The sequence below is a fragment of the Rhinolophus sinicus genome, chromosome 5 (assembly GCF_057876585.1).
Source record: "Rhinolophus sinicus isolate RSI-liver-muscle chromosome 5, RSI-T2T, whole genome shotgun sequence".
NCBI lineage: Eukaryota > Metazoa > Chordata > Mammalia > Chiroptera > Rhinolophidae > Rhinolophus > Rhinolophus sinicus.
The window spans coordinates 62,432,896-62,444,955 of NC_142505.1; the positions used below are offsets into that span (position 1 = coordinate 62,432,896).

A 12,060-nucleotide genomic window follows, 5' to 3' on the forward strand; every position below is an offset into this window, starting at 1 on the left:
ACTTAAGTATTTTAGTAGAGTATCTTCATATCGTTTCAGATTTTAAAAAGCCACAAATCATCCTTACAGTAATTTCCAGTTAATTATAATAAGCAGATCTTAAAATTGTGTTTTCCAAAAATACATCTGCATTAGAAAAACTGGTTTAATACTAATAATAATATTTATAATTCATAAAAAATTTGGGCTTATCCTCATTTTCTTAAAATATGAATTCTAAAGTTATACAAGTTATATTATCTTCATAAAACAATACTATCTCCATTCACTGGTATTGACTTTAAATTGTTAAAAATGAAATACATTACTACTATTTTTAAATCTTTATTCAAATCAGATCCATGCTTATTATTTACATTACCTTTTATTTAGAATTGAAATATTTATAATATCAATGTGTAGTTTAAATCAGACTTTCAGCCCTTCACAAAATATAGTTATAGTTTAAAACTGAATAAGGAAAATTAGAATTTTTAAATGAAAAAAATTATGACACTCTAGAACAAATGTATACATACTAAACATAAACAGTAGCAAAACAAGATAAAATACCTACAGTCATTTTCTTTTTTCTTGTGGCTACTTTCTAAATACTATAAATCATATACTTTTAATAAGCATTTGAATAAAATTTTCAATTAATAAATCAAATGCCAATTGAGGGATCACAAGAAAATATTTTTCCTGAACATTCTTTTCACTTACTTAACTACAAAAATTAATGTTTCCCTAGGTCAGAAATTATCCATATTTAGACTATCTTAAACCACAATATAGATACATTTGATACATTCCCATATGCTAAAACACTGTAAAGCTGGAAGTTCCAAAAAAGAGGCAAAGAAAAGAAAGAAATGGAGGTCTCAATTTAGTTTCCCAACAGTTACAAGGATGTTTATCATCAGTGCTTCGATGTTTATACATAAAACAATGTTCATACCTCTTGTTCTTTTTTCATATTCTTGAAAGTGTTGATTTATAGTACCTTTGTTTTCTTTCAAGAATGAGAACATCAAACTGCAAACTATTCTTTTATGCATTACAATGTAAACAATTTACTAGAATATGGAGAAGTTTTAAAGACAAAGCAAAATACAGCAACCAATGTTTAATATGTATTCTGTTACTTAGTGGAGTTTTTTAAGAAATTGATTCAGTACACTTCTCAACTTATAAATGTATTGAGAGATCTAAGTCTATATAGTAAGATAAGATCAGTATGAATATCAGCTATTAATTTGTGGATAAAGAACAACATATGGTATATACAGCCAGAGACTAAATGAGCTGCTTGCCATTTTTAAATAAATTGAAAACACTTCAAAGTTTTAAGTTGAATTGATTTTATTAATGTTAATAAGGATTAAGAGAAGAGAATGTTTAATATTATGGAATTGTAAAGTATAGGAGCTTTATTGCAATCTTTTCTCCACAACTAAAGGTTTTTTTCTTACTAATGGATATTTTAAAAGAACAGTTTCATAATTCCTAAACTTCTAGTTTCAAACACTTGACAGAATTTTGCAACCTAAGTTTCCTAAATTGTCTAATTCTGTACATTTCTTATTGCTATCAGTCTTGTCATTCCCCGTCAGCCCCTGAATACTAAAAAAATAAGATGACAAAAAGCTGTTACCCTGATTTTTAATCACTAAAATACAGAAAATTAATTTTTTGAATTTGGCTTACACTGAAAGAATATTATTAATGCTACACATCAGAGATCCAGTGACAGAAATACTGTATGGAATACAAAAAGAACAAAAATGAGGTTACTTGAATTGCCCTGAAAAGCATTTCAATTCTTCAAATGGCTTACTTATAGGTACATTCTGAAGTTCTAGTGTTTAAAATTTAACTAAAAATTAAATGAGAGTGTTTATTTGCAAGTAAAGGCAGCTAAATGACTTTCAGTGATAACACGTTTTATAATATTTCACTAATCTAAAATACAGCCGGGTTAAGTTTTGAACAAAATAACATTTGGAAAAAGGCATAGCTATTTTTTAACGCTATTCTGCCCCATTTTTGTGTTTAAAGGTTCAAGAAAAAAATAAAATGATAAATTACACAGAACTGCAAATGCCAAATTTAAATTAAATCCTACAATTTCTCAATTTTGTTATGAATTTTCTGCAATATCAAACATTCATTTTTAATGTGCCAAAAATAAGGCTTTACAAAATATGAATTAATTTTCAGAGAGAATTATGTTAATAATTTTATTACTTTGACTCATTTTATAGGGTGATAAAAAAAATCACTTGTTACTAATACCATCACAAAATCATTATAAGTAAATTTTTTCCATTATCCAATCATACCTAGATAACTTTGAATATCTACAGCTCCAGATAAGTTAAATAAAATTTATATAGACTTAATTGTGGAATGTGGGTGAAATAAATGTTCAGACCACAAAAATTTTTTAATTTAAATTATTCACCCTTTAAATTTCAGTGTCAGTGTGACTTCTAGTTTAAAAGAAAAGAATTAGTTCAAAATTTCACAACCGGAAATTTAGTAACTTTTTTTTTACTTGAACACTTATTGTCCATTTTCATGAGTAGTAATTAGAAATGTTGAAGATTTAAGTGTGAAAAATTCCAAAGTTTCAATATGTTAATATCATTCATTAAATGTTCTCAATATATACAAACACATATAAATTATAAATACAAGTATTTATCTGTAATACAACATATGAACACCATTCTCCTTCCCTAACCATATTGACATAAGGATAAAATAATAAATCTCTTTGCTATTCTAGGGGGAAAAAAATGCTTTAAAAAATAAATTTTTAAAGAGTTTCAAAAATAAAATTCAAATATTGCACAAAATAATTTAACTGCAAATATTACTATATACAATAACCTTTTTCAATTTTTTAATCTACAGTAAATTCTACTTTTTAATTTTGTAAGAGAATTTATTGAAAGTCTGAATTTAGCTATTAAATGTTTACATTCAGTTTGATGGGATTGTAATTTTCAGAAGTTAACTGAGCCTTTGTCTTAAAAGTTCATCTATTTGAGTCTTATACATATTTTTTACATCTTCAAGATCTAATCGAAGTTCTTCTGCCTCTTCTGCTTTTTCTCCATACATCTGGAGAATCGTGTTGTATCTTTGATCCAAATCCTACAAAATATATTTGTTTACAATTTGTAAAATAATTGTACAGAATATCTTGATTATATTTATATTATGAATCACCAATAAACACATTACAATCTAAATAAAAGTATATAGCCAGCTCTTATAAAAATTAAACTCACACTCCAGTCTGTTGCAATAAATAGCAAGTAAAAGAATTAAAAACAAAAACAAAAAAAACACACAAAATACCTCAAGCCAAATGGCTATCAATTTTACCATACCTCTCCACTAAATCTGTAGTTTCCCCCAAAATAGCTTAATCAATGTTTTTTCCCATTAATTTACGCACATTTGATGAAATTTTAGTCTCTTTGGTTCACTGTGGTTTAAGAATTACCTGGCATTTAGCCAATATGAAAAAGAAAAAAGAAAATTCTCATATATGGCTTAACAGTGACTACTAATACCATATATGCTAATTGTGATACATATAATGTCAATGAAAAAATAGCACTAAGATCATACAAAAGTGCAGTATTATAAATGAACCTTGGCCAAATAAAAGCTAGTTATTTTCCTATATGGGATTAAACATGATTATGAAAAATAGTTTGAAGATATAATGTGACAGGAAAGATACAAGATTCACCTTTAAAGTTCTTTACTCAAATACTAATACTCTGATTTTCAAAGAAATCATTAACATATATATGCATTTTATATAAACTAACTATATGAGATATAATGTAACTGGATTAAAATATCTTAGATTCATCCTTAAGTGAAGAATACTTACTCTTAGCTGAGTTCGAAGTTTGGGTATCTCCTTCACTTTCTCTTCAAGTTCATCATTTTGATTTGTTAACTTAACTAGCTCTTCAGCCATTATCGAGCGTGTTTTTTCTAGATTGCCAATTTCTAGCTGAGGAACATTACCAGAAAGTAATTCAAACAAAATATATATCTTGCTTAATGCTCCCACTAATATAAATATATCTAGCATGTTATTTTTTAAGAAATAGATACATCAACATGACGTAGATCTTCCTTAAGAAAAAGGAAATAGTGGCAAAAAAAAAGGAGTTCCAACTTTCCTGAGATATTTACACTTACAGGGTTTACTACTAACCGATTTACAGGGTTTACTTCCGTGTTTCCCCGAAAATAAGACCTAGCTGGACAATCAACTCTAATGTGTCTTTTGGAGCAAAAATTAAAATAAGACTAAAATAAGACTAAGTCTTATTTTACTGTAAGACCGGGTATGATATGATATAATATAAATATAAAACACCAGGTCTTATACATAGTATAAGACCAGGTCGTATAGTATAGTATCAGTATAGTATAATAATAATATAATATAATATAATGTAATGTAATATTGGGTCTTATATTAATTGTTACTCCAAAAGTCTCATTAGAGCTGATTATCCAGCTAGGTCTTATTTTCGGGGAAACATGGCATGAAAGAGAAATTAAAAACTAAAGGAAATCCAATCATCTGTTTGAAATACACAACCCTGTATTTTTCTCTAAGGAAGTAGCATGTATTTCAGTTAGTCTAAATTAGTATGAAAACCCAGAGAAATAAAAACATCATTTAATTTAGCTTCAAATGTGTAGATCAGATTGATAAACTATCATGACTACCGAATAAGTTAATCTGGGCCCTCGTACCAGGCTACATACACATAACAAGTATTAAGATTATTCTGATCTATATTTCCCAATTCAAGAACGTCTTCTTTAATAGAGTAATTAATATTTTCAACTCACTGAAGTCATACAATGGGAACAGAAAAGTTTTACTTTTGAGTGTATCAAGTTTAACAATGAAAACAGGTAAAACGTTTAATATTTCTCACTACATTGTTTTTAAAAAGACAAAATGGGAGGCTGCTCCCTCCCACTCTGGATGTTTCCTTCCAGGTGACAGTATTACAGTTCTAACCTGTCTCATCACCTCTGCACTCCTAACAGGGGAGTTGGAGCAACTTATCTGTGTAAGTGGTAAATCTGGGAAGCGTAATGTGTATGCTCAGCCCAGTGACTTCCCTTTCGGAATGTTTGGAAAAGCTGCCTGCAAAGATCTCTCTGCTCCTAGCAGCCTGTAAGTCTTACCCAGGCAGACTGCAGCATATGGGGGCCTACTCCAGCCCAGCATTTCCTGGGACAGAGTTAAGTAGTCTCCCTGATTCTGGTGCAATCAGTTAGCAGGCTCATTTGGCTCTTATTCTTGGCTAATGTCTCCCAACTAGCCTTCATCATTAATATATGGAATATATTTGGGGCTTCACATGCCATTATTTGATTTATTTCTCAATGTGCTCAGAGTTCAGGTGGATCTAAAGAGTGTTTCTTATTGGGCATCACAACTTCATTTACTTACAGCATATTTAATTTTTCCAATACCTGTAAATGAGTAATTTCTCCTTCCCTTAGTTTTAGCTGAGACTGTAGATTTTCAATAATACTCGATCCTGCTCCCATCCTTACGGCATCATAAAGATTGTTTCCATTTGCTGATACAGACATTGGCCCAAATGAGTAATCATGAGGCTCATCCTATTTAATTAAAGAAAACACATAGTTATTTAGTTATTATAGATTGTGTTCCATTACAAGGTATAAACAAAATGATTCTATCCATTCTTGCTTTAAAATGTCTATGATTTTCTCAAAGGTAGAAAATCATCTATATTTCCTCAGGGCAATTAGTACTCCTTCACAAATACTCGGATGAATTGCCTATGGCATGGCAAGGTCTTGGTGATAGGCAAATGCTATTTGCATATTCCCTTTATCATTATTCAGTTTAAGCACTAAGTACATGTATGAAATAAAACATCACCTGAGACAGAAAAGATGTTTGTAGCCCTGCCATCTCAACTCCACTCACTGAACTCGAGCGTGACATTGTGGGAGTGCTAGAAACAGAAAATGGCTTCCGTTCCTTAAGGAGTAAGAAAAAAATTCAGTTCAGATTAAAGAGTAGAATGATAAATAAAACAAAGCAAGAAACTTTTCTAGAATGAATGACAACAAAGACTCATTCTACTTTTCTCATAAAATGTTATCTCATAAAAAGATATAATTTCTGAACTCTTATCCAAAGCACAATATTTAGTAATTTAAAAGTATAGATAGCCTTGGTCAAATCATCTCAGGATCCATGTATATAGTACCAACATAATTTGGTTTATTTTTAATGAAATGAGAATGTTCTTGTTGAAACAATTATATGAACTGCTTCATATTCTATAACATAATACCAATTAAAATCTATTTCTTTAGAGTAAGATTACTAATGAGTCTCACAAACCATAGTGTTTCTGGCTTATCCATCATTTAAAAAAATTTTTTTTTATTATTCAAAATAAATTCAAACAGTAATTTCAATGTCCATATTGGTAGTTTTAATATATGATGCTAACTACTGAGTATACTCCAATCCTTTAAATATAGGAAACTCACTTTAGAAAAATTACCAGAAAGAAAGTGAAGAACCAGTTTTACTCCCAAAGTGCCTATGGGCCAAATGAGGCGAACCAATTTCAATGAGAGCATGACATTAATTTAAAAAGAAGTTTTGTAATTCAAACCCTAGAAATCACAGATTTCTTTGTATACACTCAAATTACTTTGGATCTATCTGAGATGGATACTGATTACACTACTAGAATGAATCACTCTACGGATTTGAGACATTACAAATGGTACTTATAAATGAAATTTATAAATAAATTATAATATAAATAAATAAAATAAAGTATAAATAAAATTACAAAACAATCAAAGATTAATAACAACAGCTACGAACTGGTTACACCAAAAACAAAATAAAAGGCAAAATTCAATACCTTTTCTTTTATTGTTTCTTGAGTAAAAATTGCTTTCTTCCTTTCTTGTTCAACTTTCATTTTCTCCATTTCTAACTGACTACTCAACAGTGTCTAATGGAGAGAGATACAGTTAGATAATTCCTGTAATACTAAACCACCATCATAAGTCAATCTCAGAGTTAGGAGCATAAAGTATTATATATACTCCTATTTGTTTTACTACAAAAAATCAAGTTCCAAAAGCAATAACCTCACCATTTCATCTTGTCATCTCATTAGTTCATTCCTCAACCATTCTCTAATGGAAGACCTAAGAGGTGAGCAAACACTGACAGACATACCTTTTCTTTTCTTGTCTCTTCAAGTGTTCTTACATATTCATCTTTTAGGTTTTCTAATTCAACCTGGTACCTATTAAGCCAGAGGGAATGAAACAAAACAAAAAAGATGATAGTATAGACTATTAAAATCTCACTACTTTATTAACTCCAGTTACATATTTAGTAGTCATTTTTATTATCAGCCTGATTTTCCAACTGTTCTCCCAATGACTGGGGTTTTACTCAGAAGCCAAACTATTTACTTTTGTGCATTTTATTTATTGGTGTTTTGGGTTAAGACTTCATTTGAAAAGAGACTTTCTAAAAAGAATTTTGAATACAACCATCGTATAATAGGTTCAGATTCCACAAAAGCTTGTTATGGGGTTCTATGAAAATGTTTGCAAAAGTTCAGATATTTTACTTTATACATCATTTTTACTTGATTACTCTTTTACAAGTAAAATTTCCAAGGAAATTTTACTCAAGAGGGTAAAAACACACTAATCACAGCCCTGATATAGTTTCAGATAGATGGATTTTATAGCCTGTATTTCCAAAGAACCAGAACATTTATTTAGAAAGATTAGAACACTGCTAACACCCTTTTAATATAAAAATAACTCCAATGAGTGATCTCAAACTATTTTGTGGTTGCAGACTTATTTTTAAAAAGTCTGATTAAAACAATAAATCCTTTCCCTAGAAAATACAAATACATACAGATCATGCCACATAATTTCAAAAACACGTGAGGTTCAATAAATCCCAGTACTGTCGTGCTATAATATTCCATTACTAATGACTCTGACTTTAAACGCTGAAAGTATATATTTTTAGTTCTCTTTAGTGCTATGAAGCTAAAAATGAACAGCATGTTTTTAAATGCTTTGAAATGCCAAAATTAACACTCTAGAATATGCTCACCTATTATTTTCATCTTCCAGTTTTCTTAGCCTGTTTTTCTCTGATTCTAGCTGGACCTGAAATCTACTGTTTTCCTGTCTTAAGAGAGAATTCTGTGACTCCATGGAAGACATTTGAATTTTGTTGGCAAGGAGTTCTTCTACAGCCGCACGTTCTCTTTCAACCGCTGATGCCAACAAGGTCTGGGATTCACCTGAATGCAGGATAAAAAAGAAAAATCACATATACATATAACCTAGAGGCCAAGACATCAAGTCAATTCTGACTTCAAACTTTTAGTGATACAAGTAGCCACACTTAAAACTGTAACTACTTATTGTCTAAGGCAGGAATGCCTACACAGACAAAAGAACCAATCTTAATTTGTACCTGCTTTATCATTTTTCCCCAAAATATTTTAATTTTAAAGTGGAGTTATATATTAAAAGAGTAGTGGATCAACAAATGGTGCTGCAGCAATTAGATATCCAAAGGCCAAAAAAAGCCCCTCAAACGAAACTTCACACCATATATGAAAATGGATCATAAAGTGAAGTATAAAACCAAATGTTATGCAAAAAATAGGAGAAATAATCAGGATCTAGGGATGGGAAAGAGTACTTAGGTTTGACACCAAAAGCATGAGCCATGAAAAGAAAAATTGATTATTTCCAGAACAAAAAGGCTGAAGGAGTTCATCACCACCAAACCAGCATTACAAGAAATGACAAAGGAACTTCTTTAAAAAGAAGAAAAATAAAAAATATGAGTAAGAAAGTATCACACAAAAAAATCCTCACTGACAAAGGCAAACACATAATAAAAGCAGTGGGTCGACCAACATTAAAGCTAGTACAAAGGTTAAAAGGCAAAAGTAGGAAGATCATATGTAATTACAACAGTAATTTAAGGGATGCACACACACACACACACACACACACACAAAGTAAATAAACAATGACAAAACATAAATTAGGAGGGGGTGAGGCAAAGTGGTCGTGATTTTAGAATATATTGGAACTCTTAAGGAGCCATCAACTTAAAACAGGCTGCTATAAGCACAGCTTGGTATATATGAGGCACATTGTAACCACAAACCAAAAACCTACAAAAGATACACAAGAAATAAAGAGAAAGAAATCCAAACACAACAGAAAGTCATCAATAAACAAGAGAGCAAGAAAATAAGAGAGAAAAACTCCAAAAACAATCGCTAAAATAGAAATAACTACATACCAATCAATATCACTTTAAATGTAAATGGATTAAATGCTCCAATCAAAAGACCAATGGATAAACAGGTTGAAGAACAACTACTTGGAACTGATGTGTCCTGGAGAAACACACTGTTCCCCAATACACCCCAATTAAAAACAAAACAAAACCCACAAACAAACTTATAAAAATACAGAGAACAAACTGATGCTTGCCAGATAGGAGGCAAGTTGGGGGGGCTGGATAAAAAACGTGAAGGGATTAAAAAATACAAATTGGCAATTACAAAATAGTCATGGAAATGTAAAGTACAGCATAGGGAATAGTAAAGTACACCTTAGGGAATATAATCAATAATATTGTAATAACTGTAGGTGCCAGGTGGGTGCAAGACTTATCGGGGGATCACTTTGTAAGTTATATAAATGTCTAATCACTATGCTGTACATCATAGTAATATAACACTGAATGTCTACTATAATTGAAAATTTAAAAAAAAAAGAATAAAAAGAAAATTGATAAAATGGACTTCTTCAAAATTTTAAACTTTTGTTCTATGTGAACAGGATGAAAAGACAAGCTACAGACTTAGATAAAATAAATGGAAACCACATTAGCTAAAACTATTATCTAGAATATATAAAGAAGTCTCCAAACTTAACAATGAAAATATAAACAATCCGATTTAAACAATGGCAAAAGACCTAAATAGACATTTCACCAAAGAGAATGTACAAATAGAAAATAAGCACATGAAATGATGTTCAACATCATTAGTCATTAGGGAAATCCATAGCAAAATCCTAATGAGATACCACCATCACCTGTCTGAATAACTAAAAGAAAAAACAGGAGTAACACAAAATGCTGGCCAGGATGTGGAGAGACTGGATTACTCTCATATATGCAGCCACTTTGGAAAACAGTTTGGTTATTTTCTTTAAAAACTAAACATGCAACTACCCAGCAATTGCACACTTGGGTATTTATCCAGAGAAATGAAACCTTATGTTCACACTAAAACTTGTAATGAATGTTTATAGTAGCTTATCTGTACAGACAAAATCTAGAGTCAGCCCACACTTCCTTCATCAGGTAAACAAAACGCGGTACATACATACCTCGAAAAAACACTCAGCAATAAAAAGACTAAATCAATGACACACACAATAACTTGGATGAATCTCCAGGAAATTAAGGTGAGCAAAAAAGCCAACCCCAAATGTCACATATTAACACAGTTCCATTTGTACAGCATTTTGAAATTCCAAAATTTTAGAAATAGAGGACAGATTAATGGTTGCCAAGGGATTTGGGACAGGAAGGGAGGGCCCTGAAGGTGGTTAAGTGTGGTTATAATGATGTGATGTTGAAACTGTTCAATATCTTGACTGTAGTGATGGATACATGAACCCACACAAGTGGCAAAATTGTATAGAATGTAATATACACACAGACACACACACACACAAATGAGTACCAGTAAAACTGGGAAAATCTGAATAAAATAAGTAGACTATCAATGTCAATACCCTGGTCGTGATATCATATTATAATTTTACAAAATGTTAACATTTGGAGATACTGGAGAAAATGTGTATAGGACGACTCTGTATTATTTCTTATAACTGCATGTCAATCTATAATTATCTCAATAAAAATTTTCAATTGCAAAAAAGACTTGTGGATAAGATTGAGATTGAGCCAAGGCAAGAATTTTCATATTTCCTCTTCAAAGTAAACCTAATAATATCTCTATTACACCTTTTATATTCTGTTCCATACTGTACAAGGTGTGATAAAACAATACGGTCAATGTTTAGATAAAAAAATTTATCACAGTGAAAGACACATTGCCATTAATCCCCGTCAAAATACTCCTCCTCGCTTTGAACACACTGATCCCATTGTTCTTGCCACTTTCTGAAGCAGTTCTGGAAGTCCTCTTTCCTGAGTGTCTTTAGTTGTGCTGTCGTTGCTGCCTCGATGTCTTGAGTCATTTTGACTTTGGGGAAGAGCCAGAAGTCACATGGTGACAGATCCAGTGAATAAGGTGGATGAGGATACACTGTAATGTTTTTATTTGACAGAAATTGCCATACCAAAAGTCATGTGTGACATGGAGCGTTGTCATGATGGAGGATGATTTATGGCCCACTTTAAAACACAGCTTCTGTCAACCATAGCTCACACCTGACTGATTGCACTGAACAAGTTGAAACTTGTCACACACTGTTACTAAGGTTCGATGTGCCACTTCCCGTATTGAAGAGTCCTGCTTTTTCATTGGATGGCACTCAGCAGCAGTATTTACCATATTTTTCGATCACAAGAAAGGCTCCATGTCACACATCTCTTCTGGTACTGCAATTTCTGTCAAATAAAAACATTGTGGTGAGTCCTCATCCACCTTATTCATTGGATCTGGCACTGTGTGACTTCTGGCTCTTCCCCAAAGTCAAAATGACCAGGAAAGGTAAACATTTTGAACTGATTCCAGACATCAAGGCAACCACAACACCACAACTAAAGACACTCACTAAAGAGGACTTCCAGAACTGCTTCAGAAAGTGGCAAGAAAAATGGGATAAGTGTGTTCGAAGCGAGGGGGAGTATTTTGAGGAGGATTAATGGCAATTTGTCTTTTACTGTGATAATTTTTTTTATTTAAA

General features: G+C 31.3%; 1 protein-coding gene across 1 annotated transcript in view; it reads right to left on the bottom strand.

The window, feature by feature from the left end:
• Positions 1–1,319: 1,319 nt before the first annotated feature.
• The window catches only part of TMF1 (TATA element modulatory factor 1), a 29,621-nt gene continuing 18,880 nt past the window's right edge, over positions 1,320–12,060 (bottom strand). The window contains exons 11-17 of the mRNA XM_019711727.3: positions 8,195–8,387; positions 7,289–7,358; positions 6,966–7,058; positions 5,957–6,058; positions 5,518–5,670; positions 3,899–4,024; positions 1,320–3,144 (exon numbers count right to left, since the gene is read on the bottom strand). Of these exons, the coding sequence (XP_019567286.2) occupies positions 3,001–3,144; positions 3,899–4,024; positions 5,518–5,670; positions 5,957–6,058; positions 6,966–7,058; positions 7,289–7,358; positions 8,195–8,387 (881 nt within the window). The 3' untranslated portion in view covers positions 1,320–3,000. The remainder of the gene's footprint in view (positions 3,145–3,898; positions 4,025–5,517; positions 5,671–5,956; positions 6,059–6,965; positions 7,059–7,288; positions 7,359–8,194; positions 8,388–12,060) is intronic.